Below are 20,893 nucleotides of genomic sequence, written 5' to 3'. Positions count from 1 at the left end.
TGTGGTTGGAGCAGTAGTTGTTGTGGTTGGGGCAGTAGTTGTTGTGGTTGGAGCTGTAGTAGTTGTGGTTGGGGCAGTAGTTGTTGTGGTTGGAGCTGTAGTAGTTGTGGTTGGGGCAGTAGTAGTTGTTGGTGCAGTAGTTGTCGTGGTTGGTGCAGTAGTTGTTGTGGTTGGAGCAGTAGTTGTTGTGGTTGGAGCAGTAGTAGTTGTGGTTGGGGCAGTAGTTGTGGTGGTTGGGGCAGTAGTTGTTGTGGTTGGAGCTGTAGTAGTTGTGGTTTGGGCAGTAGTTGTTGTGGTTGGTGCAGTTGTAGTTGGGGCAGTAGTTGTTGTGGTTAGAACTGTATTAGTTGTGGTTGGGGCAGTAGTTGTTGTGGTTAGAGCTGTAGTAGTTGTGGTTGGGGCAGTTGTTGTTGTGGTTTGGGCAGTAGTTGTGGTTGGGGCAGTAGTTGTCGTGGTTGGTGCAGTAGTTGTTGTGGTTGGTGCAGTAGTTGTTGTGGTTGGGGCAGTAGTTGTGGTGGTTGGAGCAGTAGTTGTTGTAGTTGGTGCAGTTGTAGTTGGAGCAGTAGTTGTTGTGGTTAGAGCTGTAGTAGTTGTGGTTGGGGCAGTAGTTGTGGTTGGAGCTGTAGTAGTTGTGGTTGGGGCAGTAGTTGTTGTGGTTGGAGCAGTAGTAGTTGTGGTTGGGGCAGTAGTTGTTGTGGTTTGGGCAGTAGTAGTTGTGGTTGGGGCAGTAGTTGTCATGGTTGGTGCAGTAGTTGTTGTGGTTAGGGCAGTAGTTGTGGTGGTTGGAGCAGTAGTTGTGGTGGTTGGAGCAGCAGTTGTTGTAGTTGGTGCAGTAGTAGTTGTAGTTGGAGCAGTAGTTGTTGTGGTTAGAGCTGTAGTAGTTGTGGTTGGGGCAGTAGTTGTTGTGGTTGGGGCAGTAGTTGTTGTGGTTGGAGCAGTAGTAGTTGTGGTTGGGGCAGTAGTTGTGGTGGTTGGGGCAGTAGTTGTTGTGGTTGGAGCTGTAGTAGTTGTGGTTTGGGCAGTAGTTGTTGTGGTTGGTGCAGTTGTAGTTGGGGCAGTAGTTGTTGTGGTTAGAACTGTATTAGTTGTGGTTGGGGCAGTAGTTGTTGTGGTTGGAGCTGTAGTAGTTGTGGTTGGGGCAGTTGTTGTTGTGGTTTGGGCAGTAGTTGTGGTTGGGGCAGTAGTTGTCGTGGTTGGTGCAGTAGTTGTTGTGGTTGGTGCAGTAGTTGTTGTGGTTGGAGCTGTAGTAGTTGTGGTTTGGGCAGTAGTTGTTGTGGTTGGTGCAGTTGTAGTTGGGGCAGTAGTTGTTGTGGTTAGAACTGTATTAGTTGTGGTTGGGGCAGTAGTTGTTGTGGTTGGAGCTGTAGTAGTTGTGGTTGGGGCAGTTGTTGTTGTGGTTTGGGCAGTAGTTGTGGTTGGGGCAGTAGTTGTCGTGGTTGGTGCAGTAGTTGTTGTGGTTGGTGCAGTAGTTGTTGTGGTTGGGGCAGTAGTTGTGGTGGTTGGAGCAGTAGTTGTTGTAGTTGGTGCAGTTGTAGTTGGAGCAGTAGTTGTTGTGGTTAGAGCTGTAGTAGTTGTGGTTGGGGCAGTAGTTGTGGTTGGAGCTGTAGTAGTTGTGGTTGGGGCAGTAGTTGTTGTGGTTGGAGCAGTAGTAGTTGTGGTTGGGGCAGTAGTTGTTGTGGTTTGGGCAGTAGTAGTTGTGGTTGGGGCAGTAGTTGTCATGGTTGGTGCAGTAGTTGTTGTGGTTAGGGCAGTAGTTGTGGTGGTTGGAGCAGTAGTTGTGGTGGTTGGAGCAGCAGTTGTTGTAGTTGGTGCAGTAGTAGTTGTAGTTGGAGCAGTAGTTGTTGTGGTTAGAGCTGTAGTAGTTGTGGTTGGGGCAGTAGTTGTTGTGGTTGGGGCAGTAGTTGTTGTGGTTGGAGCAGTAGTAGTTGTGGTTGGGGCAGTAGTTGTCGTGGTTGATGCAGTAGTTGTTGTGGTTGGAGCTGTAGTAGTTGTGGTTGGAGCAGTAGTTGTTGTGGTTGGAGCAGAAGTAGTTGTGGTTGGGGTAGTAGTTGTCGTGGTTGGTGCAGTAGTTGTTGTGGTTGGAGAAGTAGTAGTTGTGGTTGGGGCAGTAGTTGTTGTGGTTGGTGCAGCAGTAGTTGTGGTTGGTGCAGTAGTTGTGGTGGTTGGAGCAGTAGTTGTTGTAGTTGGTGCAGTAGTAGTTGTAGTTGGGGCAGTAGTTGTTGTGGTTGGGGCAGTAGTTGTTGTGGTTGGGGCAGTAGTAGTTGTGGTTGGGGCAGTAGTTGTCGTGGTTGGTGCAGTAGTTGTTGTAGTTGGTGCAGTAGTTGTTGTAGTTGGAGCAGTTGTGGATGGGGCAGTAGTTGTAGTGGTTTGCGCAGTCATTGTAGTTGGAGCAGCAGTTGTCGTGGTTGGTGCAGTAGTTGTTGTGGTTGGAGCAGTAGTAGTTGTGGTTGGTGCAGTAGTTGTGGAGGTAGGTGCAGTAGTTGCAGTGATTGGAGCAGTAGTTGTTGAAGTTGGAGCAGTAATTGTAGTGGTTTGTGCAGTAGTTGTAGCTGGGGCATCAGTTGTTGTAGTTGGGGCATTAGTAGTTGTGGTTGGAGCAGTAGTAGTTGTGGTTGGTGCACTAGTAGTGGTTGGCGCATTAGTAGTAGTGGCTGGAGCAGTAGTTGTTGTGGTTGGGGCAGTAGTTGTTGTGGTTGGGGCAGTAGTAGTTGTGGTTGGGGCAGTGGTTGTTGTAGTTGGGGCAGTGGTTGTTGTAGTTGGGGCAGTGGTTGTTGTGGTTTGGGCAGTAGTTGTAGTTGTTTGAGCAGTAGTAGTTGTGGTTGGAGCAGTTGTAGTTGTAGTTGATGCAGTAGTTGTTGTTGTGAGAGTGTTACATAGATTTGTTCCACAACAGGCAGGTCCATTGGTTATACTGCCAACATCTTTCATAAAAGGTAGTGTCCCCAGGCTGGCAGATGCTGCACACATGTTTGTAGATGCACAACCAAAGGCAGGAGAAGTGGTGGCCCCATCTGACACTGAAGATGAAAAATCATTTCTATTTTGTTTAACACTTTATGTATCTTCTATGCAAGTGAAAGCCTTGGTGTTTCAATCTCTATTTAATTCAGTCTATCTACTAAAGACACACACGCATGCACTTATGTCCGTGTGTCCAGTATATATATATATTGTATATATTCTAGTATATATATTGGAAATTGTGGTAAAAGAAACATAGCAGCCACAAACTTAAAAAAAAAAAAAAAAAGCAGTCAAACCAATCTCAAAAGTGGCAGTATATGAAAGTATCGGAACACAGCTAAATTGATGCCAAAATGACTAAATGAGTAAAAGATATAAGAAGATGACTCACGGCTTGCTTGAAAGCAGCGATCCTCTGTTCCAGTACATGTGATTGAAGTGGTGCATAGAGAGGTGGCAGGGTCACATACGTAACACAGTAAGCTGTTGGGTGATTGAGTCGTCGGGACTGAAACAGAAAATAATGACATTGTGTTTATGAAGAATTGAGAACATTATCTCTCTCCTTATCATTAGCATTAAATGTGATAATCATCCACCTGTACTTACAAGATAGAGTGGCTGAGTTGCAGTTATCTGAGTCGCAGCACGTAGCGGATGCAAGTGCACTTGAAACACCCAAGTTAACAGAAAATGTCTGGGAGCCTGTGACTGGACACAGGGAGGACGATGCACATGCCTTGAAGATTTGGGTTCCAGGAGTTCCCGATGAAACCGCTGCAGAGTCAAAGTGCAGTTTGTTAATTATATTTTTCAAAGCCCACTTGTTTGTCAATGAGTAATAACAAATGAATGTGTTGGAAAAAAGTACCTTTAATGGCAGCAGTTATACACATTGTCTCCGTGGCACATGTTAGCGGCACTGTGCTTGTACAATCGTCATCTGTGCAAGTCTGACACACAAGTGCTCCAGCTGTAAAGTGAAGAGAAATATGGATCAGTGCATCAAAATCTAAAGTGCAGGGTCTTCAACTTTACATTGCTGTAATTTTTGATTAGGTCTCAAAACATTTAAAAATGTCTCAGTTCAAAGACAGAAGCGTATTTCATTCATTTAAAATAATTTAAAGGAGACATATTATACCCTATTCCCTAAGTTAAAATAGTTCCCTGGTGTCCTAATGAACATGTCTGTGAAATGCTTTGGTCAAAATACCATAAGGATGAAGCACCACAGCAGTTCAATAACCCTGCTAAACCTGCCCCTTTCAGAACGCTCGGTTTTGTGCATGGTCCCTTTATATGTAAATGAGACACAGGCAAACACACACCCACTTCTTCCAGGGGGTTTCTAAGTTGTTCTTTTTACAGCACTCACTCGCTCGGCTCCTGTTCCCTCCGCTCCATTCCTCTCCCCCTCCCTGCACTAGTTCTCTGACAATATCAACATGGCAGCGTGTGCGGAAAACTGTTCTTGCAAGCCGAACACTGCCGAACTGTAAATCAGTTAAAAACACTTAGGGACAGTACCGTTGATCACCACCGCTGATCGCCAGCGGCGTGCTACATAAACTGCCGCTGTACGTGATTGTATCAGACTGAGTCTGTGCTCCGGAGACCTCCGACACAGGGATCAAGCCGAACTGTAAGTTAAAAACACTTAGGGACAGCACCGCTGATCGCCACTGCTGATCGCCACCGCCGATCGCCACCGCTGATCATCAGCGGCGAGCTGCATAAACTGCCGCTGTAAGTGACTGTATCAGACTGAGTCTGTGCTCCGGTCATGGAGGACACACTGAACAAATATTTTTAATTAGGACGCGTCAGAATGATCAGTTATGAGCTCTATTTGACCCTTTCTTAAAAATGTGTGTGTTTGTACGTCGGTGAAATACGGTCGCTGACTAAATACGGCGACCGCTGGCCGCAGTCTGATGCGAAGTGGTGCGAACACACGAATACACGTTTGCTGACTTTATCTGGCACATTATATATAAAATCCTCTGAGGCTGGAAGTTTGTGTAAAACACTGTGCTCCACTGTGCAGCCACAAACAGCACACTTGTCCCTCCGCATTGACATAATACCGCTCTTCCTCCCTCGCCTGCACTCTCGCATTTTATAGTAACAAGGTGGAGCTAAGGTGGAGCTCTCGAAGTAAACTTACTGGTGGGCAGTAGCGTACCGTGGGGTTTCAGTCAGGGCCTTCAGTAACACAAACACATACAAAACGCACTATTATGCACTATATTCACTAGACAGTTGATCTGCGCACACGCACACCACTGCGCATCTATAGGCTACTGCATCATAACCAACACATATTCCGTTATGTCACTCAGCAACCACAATTTCACAAGCCATAACACAAAAACAAGCTTCCACATAAGCATAGGCGTCAGCTACGCGGGAAACACGTCCCCAGCACAATTTATGATCAACAGTTTTGTCCTCACCACTTTTAAAATTTTTTATAAATTTTTCATTAACACTCAAACTACCGGAAATGATGTACCTCTTCGGTGTAGGTCTTCCTCTTGAAATAATTTCCTTCTTTTTTCCAAACGATGGCCGTGAAAAGTGCACACGAAGGAGATCAGAAACATGATCGATCGGTGGTGTTAATGCAAGTGGCCATAGCTTACTTCAAAACCCGCCAAAGGTTCAAACGTCGTTGATGACAACAGCGGGGGCTAGCACCAGACACATCACTGGGCCTGGGGCGTTCTGTCACTATGCATCAAATTTTGATTGGCTGACGACACACGCCAGTCAAAGTTATAACCAAATAGGAAATGGCAGCTTCAACGAAAGGCCAGCAATGATACCAGAGCAGGTACACGGAGCTATGACGCATTTAATGACATATGGAAAATCCAGCTCAGCTTCACAAAAAATAACCAAATTCTTTCTGGAAATATAATCATAACATGCTGAAAAAGTAATTGAATTCAGAGTTCAGACACACATTAATTTGATTATTTAAAAAAATAAAATAATAATAATAATAATAATAATAAAAAAAATACTTTTTTGATATTGTCAGGGCCAGCAGGGCCTTCTCTGCTGGCCCTGACAATATCAAAAAAGTATTTTTTTTATTATTATTATTATTATTTTATTTTTTTAAATGCTGGTGGGTGGTAACATTTGCGATAAAATGCGCATGCTGCCGTCATAATCGCAGGGAATTAAACATTGCATGTTTTATCGCCTATACTTACACTAAGGGGGACCACGAAAACATGACTGAGTATTCTTTTTCCACACTTTGGCGACTGGTAGGGCCTCCAGAGTCCCAAATATAAGTTCTTAAATGGTTAAAAAGTTGATTTTGCATAATACGTCCCCTTTAAAAAAGCTCTTTCTTTCTCAATTAATTTGATCATTTTTACTGGGGTTTTTTCTGGCTCTGAATTTATGAGATTTTTTAACGCTGAGAAGCTTTTGTTTCCATCTTGATCGCTCAATTGACATTGGCATTTGGAGATTCTCCTGTTTTTACGTAGTATTGATGGTGTTGTTATTAGTTTGTTGACTTTACGCATTTACCTTAGGACTTTGTGGTTGTTCAGACGGAAAGAACACTCGGATTTATCCTGAGAGTTTCTCGTTGGATGTTTTGAGCTCGCAATTATTTTTTTTTATCTCATAAATTCAGAGACTGGGAAAATAAATGAATAATAAAATAAGAAAAAACACTAAGACTAGCTGAATCTAATATGCACAAGCCCCATAATGTTTAAAACACAACACCGCCGCCGACTAAAAACACATTTCTTCCGACTCCACCTCGACTAAGACGATGACGACGACGACAAAAAAAAAAGAAAAAAAAACAAAAAAGAAAAAAAAACCTATACATCGCACTTACGACTAGCACTTCATAGGTTGGTTTACTTGAAGCTCTTACTTACTTCTAGCTCTTATTTGTACCCAAATGTTTAAATGCACTTATTGTAAGTCGCTTTGGATAAAAGCGTCTGCTAAATGACATGTAATGTAATGTAATGTTTAGACTGTTGTGAATTCTGCTGTATTGTAACATGACTTGTCCCTCTTAGAATCAATAATTCCTCAGCATATTTTAAAGAATTAGGTTGTCTAATTCTATTAACAAGCCTTTGCTGAGTGTGAAATTGTAATTCCTTCATGAAAATCCATACAGTTAAATTATTTAAATTAACATCACTAAGTTGCTGCTGAAAAAATATTGTATAAATGAGAATAAATAAGTTACCTGTGCTGGAGAGAGCCACGACCAAAGCCAAAGAAAGGAGCCGCTTCATCATGACGTACACTCTCAGTAAATACTGTGGACTAGTCTGTCTTGATGCTGATACTCTTTATATACTGTACAGGTGTTGAATATTTTTATAACAGATGCATGTCTAAAAAATTCAGGTACTGGGTGTGTTCTTGTTTCTGAGATCATTCATAGCGTCAGTCCCTCTTTTGTCTCAGTCACACATCACATCAATTCCTCCCCACACCCACCATTCAATTTACTTGTTTAGCATTGTGGACACAGAAACCATTTACATTTACATACCAAAGACATTAAGACAACACATGTTTGAGATTTGTAGAGGTAAAAATATGTGAAATTATAGATGAGAAACTCAAATGGAAAACGTTCTCAGTTTTATACAATAGCAGGTTGCATATTTTATCTAGTTACATTTTATCTGCTGAAATGTAATGATAACAAATAAACCTTTTAAAGTATCTATAGAACTAAAACTTTGTATAACACACCACTTTAGTCTTTATATTTTCCTAATTTTACTCACAATAAAATATTTTTCAGCAGTGTAAAAAATACATTATGATAGAAAACAATAATAATAATACGTATTGGTTCAGATCTGGTGATTTCTTTCTTCTATAAATCAGTTGGAAACACAAGAACTATATCGTTACTCCAATGCAAATTGTTTAGCTGAACTGACACGTTGGTCGTTCAGACAGCCTCTATATGTGAAGGAGTGGACCTAAATTACCTTTTTAGTGGACCTTATAGCAAATACAGTACACACATCCGGCTTAGGTCTGTCTTGGACCATTTCTAAGTTATGCTGCTATAGGATTTTTATCATCAGAGGACAGATTACATGCCATGCCTCTCCCCCTCCTTTTTATATTATTTTATTAAACCCTGATATGATATTTTTTCTCTGGAGTCTGGGTGCCTTGTCACTACAGAATTGGTATGTATGCTGCCACACTGTGGTTTGTTAAGGTGATTGCAGATGATGTATCGTAAATAAGTAGCCATGTGAAAGAAACACACATGGCAAACTCCACACAGAAAGGTCATGAACTTGGACCCTTAGTGCTTAGCCACCATGTGACCCAGATGCTTGCTCATGATCTAATAATAGATTATTTTACATTTTGGAAAATGATTTTGTCTGCCAATTACCTATGCTATTTTCATACTTCTTTTCTATTGTTCTTCTGATGCTATTGTCATGTCTGTTCAGTCAAGATATGAATTACTCTCTTTTGTTGTAAAGGCACATGTAATTAAGTAAAGCCATTAATCCAAATGCTTTGAATCATGAACCAGTTTAGAAAAAAATCACACTGAACCTCTCTGTGAATCTTGCACTAGGTGTGGCAGCAAATTATAGTACACACCCCATTTCCTCAAATGAATGGGCAGAATTCAGGAATGAGTTGATAAACCAGAAATGTTGGGGCACGCTCTAAAATGCAATGACAACTAAAATTAATAATTTTCATAAAAAAGACGAAAGAAACCACTGGTGTACTAAGCAATAGATGTTGAACAGGTAGACCAAGGAAAACATCAGCAGTTGATGACAGAAACATTGTGAGAGCTGTAAAGAAAGACCCTAAAACAACTGTTAGTGACATCATCAACAACATCCAAAGGACAGGAGTGAAGGTATCACAATTTTTGCAGAAGTCTTCAGGAACAAACGTACAGAGGCTACCCCAGAAGATACAAACCGTTCATTAGCAAGAAGAATAGGAAGGCCAAGCTGGACTTTGCCAAAAAAAGTACAGAGGATGGCAGCAGCGAAATTAACTCAGGAGTCTACAGAAACATTTTGTCTACCAATTTAAATAAAAATGCAACCAAACTGATTGGGATAACAACCCCAATCACACAAAGGAATTCATCAAGGGCAAGACGTGGAAGGTTTTAGACTGGCCAAGTCAATCTCCACACATAAACCCTATAGAGCATGCATTTTATCTGCTAAAGAGGAGACTGAAGGGAGGAAACCTCCAAAACAAACAACAACTGAAAGAGGCTGCAGTGAAAGCCTGGAAGAGCATCACAGCAGAAGAATGCAAACATTTGTTGATGTCAGTGGGTCACAGGCTTGATGCAGTTATTGACAGAAAAGGATTTGCAACTGAATATTAAGTCTTCTTCACTGAAGGGCACTGTACCAGGGTACGCGATCAGAATGGACCTGAGCAATTTTGACCAGAGTGCATAGAAAATTAAACAAATAACCAAAAACAAAAATTATCCTGGAGATATATCGCTATGTCTAACAGATCTGAATGAGCATTCCTTCTGAACAACCGCAAAGTCCTCAGGTGCCTGAGTAAAGTTGACAAACTAATGGTAATACCATGTGATTTAAGGACAGGACTATCTCCCAGTGTCTTAAACCCAGATTAAATTAAACTAAACAAGCCGTCCATGTTGTTATAAATCGAACGTTTATTGTGTTTATTGTTTCAAATGGGAAAAAAAATACTCTGATAAAGAGAAACAAATTAATTACTCTGAAAAAAAACCAAAAAAAAATTCCTCAGAAAAACAAACCAATTTTTTTCAAGTGAATGTAATGTGCTTCCTTACTTTTCAAATTTTCAGAATTTTAAAGTAAAAAAAAACTTACATGTGAACTTTTTTGTGAATGTTTTTTTTTAATATTCATAAAGAATATCTGTATCCTGTAGTTGAATATGCATGTAGACTGCAGTATAACGAATACAAGATTCTTAATTAAATAGTTTAATTTATACATTTATTCTTTAATGTACATTCAAAATTTTAGTTTTTTTCATTTCATTAACAATTTTAGAAATAGAATCACAGTTGCAACAGTTGTCGGTTTACTGTATATAATTGACAGATGAACAAAATGAGGAAGTTTGGAGCAAGAGGTCAACAACTGATTTACAAGTATTGGGAGATTTAAATAATGTGTCATTGTTGGTGAGTCTTTAATTTATTTCAAGAAAAAGTATTCAGCTATGACATACTACTAATAATATAATAATAAATCATTTTTCAATTAGAGTTATCATAGAAAAGTCGCTTTTATTTGGTTCCTGGAATAGCAATGGTGCTTATGCATTGGCACACCAGTCAAAGTAGGAAGACCAGAAGAAAACCTTTATCCATTTTTTTTTTTTAAATACAGAGAATATTAACTTTTACACAATTTAATAGCTAAAGGATAAGTGAGAGCATCAATCAATAAACAAGAAATACTATATAACCACAATAAATATTTAAATAATTATTTTTATGTAACTTTTTCATTTCCACTGCACACATTAAACAACTCAACTCAACTCAAACTTTATTTCTAGAGCACATTTAAAACAACCGGGGTTGACCAAAGTGCTGTACAGATTGAAAGCAATACTGATGTTTAAAAAATGGCCTATACAAAGCCACAGTTACAGTAAATAAAAAAAATAGATAACAAAATACATGAACAAAGTGCAGTATAAGGAAGTTAAAATTAGATTTAAAATATTGCCTGAAGTCCACGTAAACTTGGTTAAAAGCCAGGGAAAAGGTGTGTCTTTAATGGGGATTTAAAAACCTTAAAAACAAGGCAAAGTAGCTTAAAAAAATCACCAGAAACTCGATGAGGTGACTTCGAACCCAATTCATTCACAGCAAAGTACTACAATAATACAAAGAAAACAAGTCCAAACATAAGATAGACCATACCCAGTTTGCCAAAACAAGAATCACTGGAGGAAGATGTAGTTGGGGCAACAGTTGTTGTTGAAGGGGCTAAAGTCATTGTTGCTGCAGCTGTTGATGTATGAGCTGACACTGAAGTTGGTGAACCAGTTGTTGGTGCAGGAGTTGTAGTGGTTGGTGCAGTAGTTGTTGTAGTTGCTGCAGTAATTGTTGTGGTTGTTGGAGCAGTAGTTGTTGCAGTTACTGCAGCAGTCGTTGTGGTTGTTGGGGTAGTAGTCGTTGCAATTGCCGTAGCAGTTGTTGGGGCAGTAGTTTTTGCAGTTTCTGCAGCAGTTGTTGGGGCAGTAGTTATTGCAGTTGCCAAAGCAGCAGTTGTTGTGGTTGTTGGGGCAGTAGGTGGTGCAGTTGCCGCAGCAGTTATTGGATCAGTAGTTGTTGCAGTTTCAGCAGTAGTTGTTGTGGTTGTTGGGGCAGTACTTGATGCTGCAGCAGTTGTTGGGGCAGTAGTTGTTGCAGTTGCCAGAGCAGTTGTGGTTGTTGGGGCAGTAGTTGTTGCAATGGCCACAGCAGTTGTTGTGGTTATTGGGGCAGTAGTTGTTGTAGTTGCCACGGCAGTTGTTGTGGTTGTTAGGGTAGTAGTTGTTGCAGTTGCCGCAGCAGTTGTTGGATCAGTAGTTGTTGCAGTTGCCACGGCAGTTGTTGTGGTTGTTGGGGCAGTAGTTTTTGCTGTTGCCTCAGCAGTTGTTGTGGTTGTTGGGGCAGTAGTTGTTGCAGTTGCCGCAGCAGTTGTGGTTGTTGGGGCAGTAGTTGTTGCAGTTGTCATAGCAGTTGTTGTGCTTGTTGGATCAGTAGTTGTTGCAGTTTCAGCAGTAGTTGTTGTGGTTGTTGGGGCAGTAGTTGTTGCAATTGCCGCAGCAGTTGTTGTGGTTATTGGGGCAGTAGTTGTTGCAATTGCCGCAGCAGTTGTTGGATCAGTAGTTGTTGCAGTTGCCACGGCATTTGTTGTGGTTGTTGGGGCAGTAGTTGTTGCAGTTGCCTCAGCAGTTGTTGTGGTTGTTGGGGCAGTAGTTGTTGCAGTTGCTGCAGCAGTTGTGGTTGTTGGGGCAGTAGTTGTTGCAGTTGTCATAGCAGTTGTTGTGCTTGTTGGGGCAGTAGTTGTAGTGGTTGGTGCAGTAGTTGTTGCAGTTGTCAAAGCAGTTGTTGGGGCAGTAGTTGTTGCTGTTGCCGCAGCAGAGGTTGTGGTTGTGGGGGCAGTAGTTGTTGCAGTTGCCTCAGCAGTTGTTGTGGTTTTTGGGGCAGTAGTTGTTGCAATTGCAGCAGCAGTTGTTGGATCAGTAGTTGTTGCAGTTGCCATGGCAGTTGTTGTGGTTGTTGGGGCAGTAGTTGTTGCAATTACCGTAGCAGTTGTTGGATCAGTAGTTGTTGCAGTTTCAGCAGTAGTTGTTGTGGTTGTTGGGGCAGTACTTGATGCTGCAGCAGTTGTTGGGGCAGTAGTTGTTGTAGTTGCCACGGCAGTTGTTGTGGTTGTTAGGGTAGTAGTTGTTGCAGTTGCCGCAGCAGTTATTGGATCAGTAGTTGTTGCAGTTTCAGCAGTAGTTGTTGTGGTTGTTGGGGCAGTACTTGATGCTGCAGCAGTTGTTGGGGCAGTAGTTGTTGCAGTTGCCAGAGCAGTTGTGGTTGTTGGGGCAGTAGTTGTTGCAATGGCCACAGCAGTTGTTGTGGTTATTGGGGCAGTAGTTGTTGTAGTTGCCACGGCAGTTGTTGTGGTTGTTAGGGTAGTAGTTGTTGCAGTTGCCGCAGCAGTTGTTGGATCAGTAGTTGTTGCAGTTGCCACGGCAGTTGTTGTGGTTGTTGGGGCAGTAGTTTTTGCTGTTGCCTCAGCAGTTGTTGTGGTTGTTGGGGCAGTAGTTGTTGCAGTTGCCGCAGCAGTTGTGGTTGTTGGGGCAGTAGTTGTTGCAGTTGTCATAGCAGTTGTTGTGCTTGTTGGATCAGTAGTTGTTGCAGTTTCAGCAGTAGTTGTTGTGGTTGTTGGGGCAGTAGTTGTTGTAATTGCCGCAGCAGTTGTTGTGGTTATTGGGGCAGTAGTTGTTGCAATTGCCGCAGCAGTTGTTGGATCAGTAGTTGTTGCAGTTGCCACGGCATTTGTTGTGGTTGTTGGGGCAGTAGTTGTTGCAGTTGCCTCAGCAGTTGTTGTGGTTGTTGGGGCAGTAGTTGTTGCAGTTGCTGCAGCAGTTGTGGTTGTTGGGGCAGTAGTTGTTGCAGTTGTCATAGCAGTTGTTGTGCTTGTTGGGGCAGTAGTTGTAGTGGTTGGTGCAGTAGTTGTTGCAGTTGTCAAAGCAGTTGTTGGGGCAGTAGTTGTTGCTGTTGCCGCAGCAGAGGTTGTGGTTGTGGGGGCAGTAGTTGTTGCAGTTGCCTCAGCAGTTGTTGTGGTTTTTGGGGCAGTAGTTGTTGCAATTGCAGCAGCAGTTGTTGGATCAGTAGTTGTTGCAGTTGCCATGGCAGTTGTTGTGGTTGTTGGGGCAGTAGTTGTTGCAATGGCCACAGCAGTTGTTGTGGTTATTGGGGCAGTAGTTGTTGTAGTTGCCACGGCAGTTGTTGTGGTTGTTAGGGTAGTAGTTGTTGCAGTTGCCGCAGCAGTTGTTGGATCAGTAGTTGTTGCAGTTGCCACGGCAGTTGTTGTGGTTGTTGGGGCAGTAGTTTTTGCTGTTGCCTCAGCAGTTGTTGTGGTTGTTGGGGCAGTAGTTGTTGCAGTTGCCGCAGCAGTTGTGGTTGTTGGGGCAGTAGTTGTTGCAGTTGTCATAGCAGTTGTTGTGCTTGTTGGATCAGTAGTTGTTGCAGTTTCAGCAGTAGTTGTTGTGGTTGTTGGGGCAGTAGTTGTTGTAATTGCCGCAGCAGTTGTTGTGGTTATTGGGGCAGTAGTTGTTGCAATTGCCGCAGCAGTTGTTGGATCAGTAGTTGTTGCAGTTGCCACGGCATTTGTTGTGGTTGTTGGGGCAGTAGTTGTTGCAGTTGCCTCAGCAGTTGTTGTGGTTGTTGGGGCAGTAGTTGTTGCAGTTGCTGCAGCAGTTGTGGTTGTTGGGGCAGTAGTTGTTGCAGTTGTCATAGCAGTTGTTGTGCTTGTTGGGGCAGTAGTTGTAGTGGTTGGTGCAGTAGTTGTTGCAGTTGTCAAAGCAGTTGTTGGGGCAGTAGTTGTTGCTGTTGCCGCAGCAGAGGTTGTGGTTGTGGGGGCAGTAGTTGTTGCAGTTGCCTCAGCAGTTGTTGTGGTTTTTGGGGCAGTAGTTGTTGCAATTGCAGCAGCAGTTGTTGGATCAGTAGTTGTTGCAGTTGCCATGGCAGTTGTTGTGGTTGTTGGGGCAGTAGTTGTTGCAATTACCGTAGCAGTTGTTGGATCAGTAGTTGTTGCAGTTTCAGCAGTAGTTGTTGTGGTTGTTGGGGCAGTACTTGATGCTGCAGCAGTTGTTGGGGCAGTAGTTGTTGTAGTTGCCACGGCAGTTGTTGTGGTTGTTAGGGTAGTAGTTGTTGCAGTTGCCGCAGCAGTTGTTGGATCAGTAGTTGTTGCAGTTGCCACGGCAGTTGTTGTGGTTGTTGGGGCAGTAGTTTTTGCTGTTGCCTCAGCAGTTGTTGTGGTTGTTGGGGCAGTAGTTGTTGCAATTGCCGCAGCAGTTGTGGTTGTTGGGGCAGTAGTTGTTGCAGTTGTCATAGCAGTTGTTGTGCTTGTTGGATCAGTAGTTGTTGCAGTTTCAGCAGTAGTTGTTGTGGTTGTTGGGGCAGTAGTTGTTGCAATTGCCGCAGCAGTTGTTGTGGTTATTGGGGCAGTAGTTGTTGCAATTGCCGCAGCAGTTGTTGGATCAGTAGTTGTTGCAGTTGCCACGGCATTTGTTGTGCTTGTTGGGGCAGTAGTTGTAGTGGTTGGTGCAGTAGTTGTTGCAGTTGTCAAAGCAGTTGTTGGGGCAGTAGTTGTTGCTGTTGCCGCAGCAGAGGTTGTGGTTGTGGGGGCAGTAGTTGTTGCAGTTGCCTCAGCAGTTGTTGTGGTTTTTGGGGCAGTAGTTGTTGCAATTGCAGCAGCAGTTGTTGGATCAGTAGTTGTTGCAGTTGCCATGGCAGTTGTTGTGGTTGTTGGGGAGGTAGTTGATGCAGTTGCCTGAGCAGTTGTTGGGGCAATAGTTGTTACAGTTGCTGCAGCAGTTGTTATGGTTGTTTGGGCAGTAGTTGTTGCAATTGCAGTAGCAGTAGTTGTTGCAGTTGTCATTGCAGTTGTTGTGATTGTTGGGGCAGTAGTTGTAGTGGTTGGTGCAGTAGTTGTTGCAGTTGCCATAGCAGTTGTTTGGGCAGTAGTTGTTGTGGTTGCCGCAGCAGTTGTTGTGGTTGTTGGGGCAGTAGTTGTTGCAGTTGTCATTGCAGTTGTTGTGCTTGTTGGGGCAGTAGTTGTAGTGGTTGGTGCAGTAGTTGTTGCAGTTGCCATAGCAGTTGTTTGGGCAGTAGTTGTTGTGGTTGCCGCAGCAGAGGTTGTGGTTGTGGGGGCAGTAGTTGTTGCAGTTGCCATAGCAGTTGTTTGGGCAGTAGTTGTTGTGGTTGCCGCAGCAGAGGTTGTGGTTGTGGGGGCAGTAGTTGTTGCAGTTGCCACAGCAGTTGTTGTGGTTATTGGGGCAGTAGTTGTTATAGTTGCTGCAGCAGTAGTTGTTGCAGTTGCCTCAGCAGTTGTTGTGGTTGTTGGGGCAGTAGTTGTTGCAGTTGCCGCAGCAGTTGTGGTTGTTGGGGCAGTAGTTGTAGTGGTTGGTGCAGTAGTTGTTGCAGTTGCCATAGCAGTTGTTGGGGCAGTAGTCGTTGCAGTTGCCTCAGCAGTTGTTGTGGTTGTTGAGGCAGTAGTTGTTGCAGTTGCCACAGCAGTTGTGGTTGTTGGGGCAGTAGTTGTTGTAGTTGCCAAAGCAGTTGTTGGGGCACTAGTTGTTGTAGTTGCCACAGCAGTTGTTGTGCTTGTTGGGGCAGTAGTTGTAGTGGTTGGTGCAGTAGTTGTTGCAGTTGCCATAGCAGTTGTTGTGGTTATTGGGGCAGTAGTTGTTATAGTTGCTGCAACAGTAGTTGTTGCAGTTGCCTCAGCAGTTGTTGTGGTTGTTGGGGCAGTAGTTGTTGCAGTTGCCGCAGAAGTTGTGGTTGTTGGGGCAGTAGTTGTAGTGGTTGGTGCAGTAGTTGTTGCAGTTGCCATAGCAGTTGTTGGGGCAGTAGTCGTTGCAGTTGCCTCAGCAGTTGTTGTGGTTGTTGAGGCAGTAGTTGTTGCAGTTGCCACAGCAGTTGTGGTTGTTGGGGCAGTAATTGTTGCAGTTGCCGCAGCAGTTGTGGTTGTTGGGGCAGTAGTTGTTTCAGTTGCCGCAGCAGTTGTTGTGGTTATTGGGGCAGTAGTTGTTGTAGTTGCTGCAGCAGTAGTTGTTGCAGTTGCCGCAGCAGTTGTGGTTGTTGAGGCAGTAGTTGTAGTGGTTGGTGCAGTAGTTGTGGTTGCAGCAGTAGTAGTTGTGGTTGGGGCAGTGGTTGTTGTAGTTGGGGCAGTGGTTGTTGTACTTGGGGCAGTAGTTGTGGTTGGAGCAGTTGTAGTTGATGCAGTAGTAGTTGTGGTTGGAGCAGTAGTAGTTGTGTATGGAGCAGTCGTAGTGATTGGGGCAGTAGTTGTTGTGGTTGGAGCAGTAGTTGTAGTAGTTGGTGCAGTAGTAGTTGTGGTTGGAGCAGTTGTAGTTGATGCAGTAGTTGTTGTGGTTGGAGCAGTAGTAGTTGTGGTTGGGGCAGAAGTCGTAGTGGTTGGTGCACTCATTGTGGTTGGAGCAGTAGTTGTAGTTGATGCAGTAGTCGTTGTGGGTGGAACAGTAGTAGTTGTGGTTGGGGCAATAGTTGTTGTGGTTGGTGCACTCGTTGTGGTTGGAGCAGTAGTTGTAGTAGTTGGTGCAGTAGTAGTTGTGGTTGGAGCAGTTGTAGTTGATGCAGTAGTTGTTGTGGTTGGAGCAGTAGTAGTTGTGGTTGGGGCAGTAGTCGTAGTGGTTGGTGCACTCATTGTGGTTGGAGCAGTAGTTGTAGTTGATGCAGTAGTCGTTGTGGGTGGAACAGTAGTAGTTGTGGTTGGGGCAATAGTTGTTGTGGTTGGTGCACTCGTTGTGGTTGGAGCAGTAGTTGTGGTTGGAGCAGAAGTAGCTGTGGTTGGAGCAGTCGTTGTTGTGGTTGGTGCAGTAGTTGTTGTGGTTAGAGCAGTCGTTGTAGTGGTTGGAGCAGTAGTTGTAGTGGTAGGTGCAGTAGTTGTCGTGGTTGGAGCAGTTGTTGGGGCAGTGGTTTTAGTAGTTGGTGCAGTCGTTGTTGTGGTTAGACCAGTAGTTGTTGTGGTTGGGACAGAAGTAGTTGTTGTTGGGGCAGTAGTTGTTATGGTTGGTGCAGTCGTGGTTGGAGCAGTAGTTGTGGTTGGAGCAGTAGTAGTTGTGGTTGGAGCAGTACTCGTGGGTGGAGCAGTAGTAGTTGTGGTTGGAGCAGTAGTTGTAGTGGTTGGACCAGTAGTTGTTGTAGTTATTGTAGTTGTGGTTGGAGCAGTAGTTGTAGTGGTTGGTGCAGTAATTGTTGTTGTTGGACCAGTAGTTGTTGTGGTTGGGACAGTAGTAGTTGTGGTTGGGGCAGTAGTTGTTATGGTTGGATCAGTTGTAGTTGATAAAGTAGTTGTAGTATGTGCAGTCGTTGTTGTTGTTTGGGCAGTAGTTGTAGTGGTTGATGCAGTCTTGGTTGGAGCAGTAGTCATGGGTGGAGCAGTAGTAGTTGTGGTTGGGGCAGTAGTTGTTGTGGTTGGGGCAGTAGTTGTTGTGGTTGGTGCACTCGTTGTGGTTGGTGCACTCGTGGTTGGAGCAGTAGTAGCTGTGGTTGGAGCAGTCGTTGTAGTGGTTGGAGCAGTAGTTGTTGTGGTTAGAGCAGTCGTTGTAGTGGTTGGAGCAGTAGTTGTGGTAGGTGCAGTAGTTGTCGTGGTTGGAGCAGTTGTTGGGGCAGTGGTTGTAGTAGTTGGAGCAGTAGTTGTTGTAGTTGGAGTTGTTGTAGTTGTGGTTGGAGCAGTAGTTGTAGTGGTTGGTGCAGTCGTTGTTGTTGTTGGACCAGTAGTTGTTGTGGTTGGGACAGTAGTAGTTGTGGTTGGGGCAGTAGTTGTTATGGTTGGATCAGTTGTAGTTGATAAAGTAGTTGTAGTATGTGCAGTCCTTGTTGTTGTTTGGGCAGTAGTTGTAGTGGTTGATGCAGTCGTGGTTGGAGCAGTAGTTGTGGTTGGAGCAGTAGTAGTTGTGGTTGGAGCAGTCATTGTAGTGGTTGGAGCAGTTGTTGTAGTGGTAGGTGCAGTAGCTGTTTTGGTTGGAGCAGTTGTTGGGGCAGTAGTTGTTGTGGTAGGTGCAGTAGTTGTTGTGGTTGGAGGAGTTGTTGGGGCAGTAGTTGTAGTGGTTGGAGCAGTAGTTGTTGTAGTTGTTGTTGGAGAAGTAGTTGTAGTGGTTGGGGCAGTAGATGTTGTGGTTGGACCAGTAGTTGTAGTGGTTAGAGCAGTAGTTGTTGTTGGAGCAGTAGTAGTTGTGGTTGGAGCAGTCATTGTAGTGGTTGGACCAGTAGTTGTAGTGGTTAGAGCAGTAGTTGTTGTAGTTATTGTAGTTGTGGTTGGAGCAGTAGTTGTAGTGGTTGGTGCAGTAGTTGTTGTGGTTGGGACAGTAGTAGTTGTGGTTTGGGCAGTAGTTGTTATGGTTGGATCAGTTGTTAGGGCAGTAGTTGTAGTGGTAGGTGCAGTAGTTGTTGTTGTTGGAGCAGTTGTTGTTGTAGTTGTGGTTGGAGAAGTAGTTGTAGTGGTTGGTGCAGTAGATGTTGTGGTTGGACCAGTAGTTGGAGCAGTTGCTGGGGCAGTAGTTGTAGTGGTTGGAGCAGTAGTTGTTGTAGTTGTGGTTGGAGCAGTAGTTGTAGTGGTTGGTGCAGTAGTTGTTGTGGTTGGACCAGTAGTGGTTGTGGTTGGGACATAAGTAGTTGTGGTTGGGGCAGTAGGTGTCATGGTTGGAGTAGTTGTAGTTGATAAAGTAGTTGTAGTAGGTGCAGTAGTTGTAGTGGTTGGGGCAGTAGTAGTTGTGGTTGTAGTGGTTCGTGCAGTAGTTATTGTAGTTGGAGCAGTAGTTGAAGTGGTTGCTGCAGTAGTTGTTGTGGTTAGAGCAGTAGTTGTTGTTGGGGCAGTAGTTGTTGTTGGGGCAGTCGTTGTAGTGGTTGGTGCAGTAGTTGTAGTGGTTGGTGCAGTAGTAGTTGTGGTTGGAGCAGTAGTAGTTGTGGTTTGGGCAGTGGTTGTTGTAGTTGGGGCAGTAGTTGTTGTGGTTTGGGCAATAGTTGTAGTGGTTGGAGCAGTTGTGGTTGGAGCAGTAGTTGTGGTTGGAGCAGTCATTGTAGTGGTCGGAGCAGTAGTTGTAGTGGTAGGTGCAGTAGTTGTTGTGGTTGGAGCAGTTGTTGGGGCAGTAGTTGTAGTGGTTGTGGTTGGAGAAGTAGTTGTAGTGGTTGGTGCAGTAGATGTTGTGGTTGGACCAGTAGTTGGAGCAGTTGCTGGGGCAGTAGTTGTAGTGGTTGGAGCAGTAGTTGTTGTAGTTGTGGTTGGAGCAGTAGTTGTAGTGGTTGGTGCAGTAGTTGTTGTGGTTGGACCAGTAGTGGTTGTGGTTGGGACATAAGTAGTTGTGGTTGGGGCAGTAGGTGTCATGGTTGGAGCAGTTGTAGTTGATAAAGTAGTTGTAGTAGGTGCAGTAGTTGTAGTGGTTGGGGCAGTAGTAGTTGTGGTTGTAGTGGTTCGTGCAGTAGTTATTGTAGTTGGAGCAGTAGTTGAAGTGGTTGCTGCAGTAGTTGTTATGGTTAGAGCAGTAGTTGTTGTTGGGGCAGTAGTTGTTGTTGGGGCAGTCGTTGTAGTGGTTGGTGCAGTAGTTGTAGTGGTTGGTGCAGTAGTAGTTGTGGTTGGAGCAGTAGTAGTTGTGGTTTGGGCAGTGGTTGTTGTAGTTGGGGCAGTAGTTGTTGTGGTTTGGGCAATAGTTGTAGTGGTTGGAGCAGTTGTGGTTGGAGCAGTAGTTGTAGTGGTTGTGGTTGGAGAAGTAGTTGTAGTGGTTGGTGCAGTAGATGTTGTGGTTCGACCAGTAGTTGTAGTGGTTGGAGCAGTTGCTGGGGCAGTAGTTGTAGTGGTTGGAGCAGTAGTTGTTGTAGTTGTGGTTGGAGCAGTAGTTGTAGTGGTTGGTGCAGTAGTTGTTGTGGTTGGACCAGTAGTGGTTGTGGTTGAGACAGAAGTAGTTGTGGTTGGTGCAGTAGGTGTTATGGTTGGAGCAATTGTAGTTGATAAAGTAGTTGTAGTAGGTGCAGTAGTTGTTGTGGTTGGGGCAGTAGTAGTTGTGGTTGGAGCAGTAGTTGTAGTGGTTGGTGCAGTAGTTATTGTAGTTGGAGCAGTAGTTGTAGTGGTTGCTGCAGTAGTTGTTGTGGTTAGAGCAGTAGTTGTTGTTGGGGCAGTAGTTGTTGTTGGGGCAGTCGTTGTAGTGGTTGGTGCAGTAGTTGTAGTGGTTGGTGCAGTAGTAGTTGTGGTTTGGGCAATAGTTGTAGTGGTTGGAGCAGTTGTAGTTGATGCAGTAGTAGTTGTGGTTGGGGCAGTAGTTGTAGTGATTGGTGCAGACGTTGTGGTTAGAGCAGTAGTTGTAGTGGTTGGAGCAGAAGTTGTAGTTGGGGCATTAGTTGTTATGGTTGGAGCAGTTGTAGTTGATGCAGTAGTTGTAGTTGGTGCACTAGTTGTTGTGGTTGGAGCAGTAGTTGTAGTGGTTGGTGCAGTAGTTGTGGTTCGAGAGGTAGTTGTAGATATTGGTGCAGTAGTTGTGGTTTGAGCAGTAGTAGTAGTGGTTGGTGCAGTAGTTGTTGTTGTGAGGGTGTTACATCGATTTGTTCCACAACAGGCAGGTCCACTGATTATACTGCCAACATCTTGCATAAAAGGTAGTGTCCCCA

The 20,893-nt window shown here is 44.1% G+C and overlaps 2 protein-coding genes across 2 annotated transcripts; both read right to left on the bottom strand.

Annotated features, from left to right (window-relative positions):
* Positions 1–1,185: 1,185 nt before the first annotated feature.
* On the bottom strand, positions 1,186–15,893 carry LOC131465715 (mucin-2-like; the record flags this gene model as incomplete). Its single annotated transcript, XM_058638584.1, has 4 exons — positions 1,186–2,863; positions 11,905–11,957; positions 13,368–14,075; positions 15,216–15,893. Coding segments are annotated over 4 exons (3,117 nt in total), but the record flags the coding sequence as incomplete, so codon positions are not given.
* A 735-nt stretch (positions 15,894–16,628) lies between these two features.
* LOC131465713 (mucin-2-like) lies at positions 16,629–20,021 on the bottom strand (the record flags this gene model as incomplete). The annotated part of the gene is made up of 3 exons (XM_058638581.1): positions 16,629–17,132; positions 17,802–19,582; positions 19,793–20,021. Coding segments are annotated over 3 exons (2,514 nt in total), but the record flags the coding sequence as incomplete, so codon positions are not given.
* Between the last annotated feature and the right edge of the window lie 872 nt (positions 20,022–20,893).

The sequence above is a fragment of the Solea solea genome, chromosome 9 (assembly GCF_958295425.1).
Source record: "Solea solea chromosome 9, fSolSol10.1, whole genome shotgun sequence".
NCBI classification, from domain to species: domain Eukaryota; kingdom Metazoa; phylum Chordata; class Actinopteri; order Pleuronectiformes; family Soleidae; genus Solea; species Solea solea.
The sequence above is the reverse complement of the archived record's forward strand: the minus strand, read 5'-3'. Positions and strand labels throughout refer to the sequence as shown.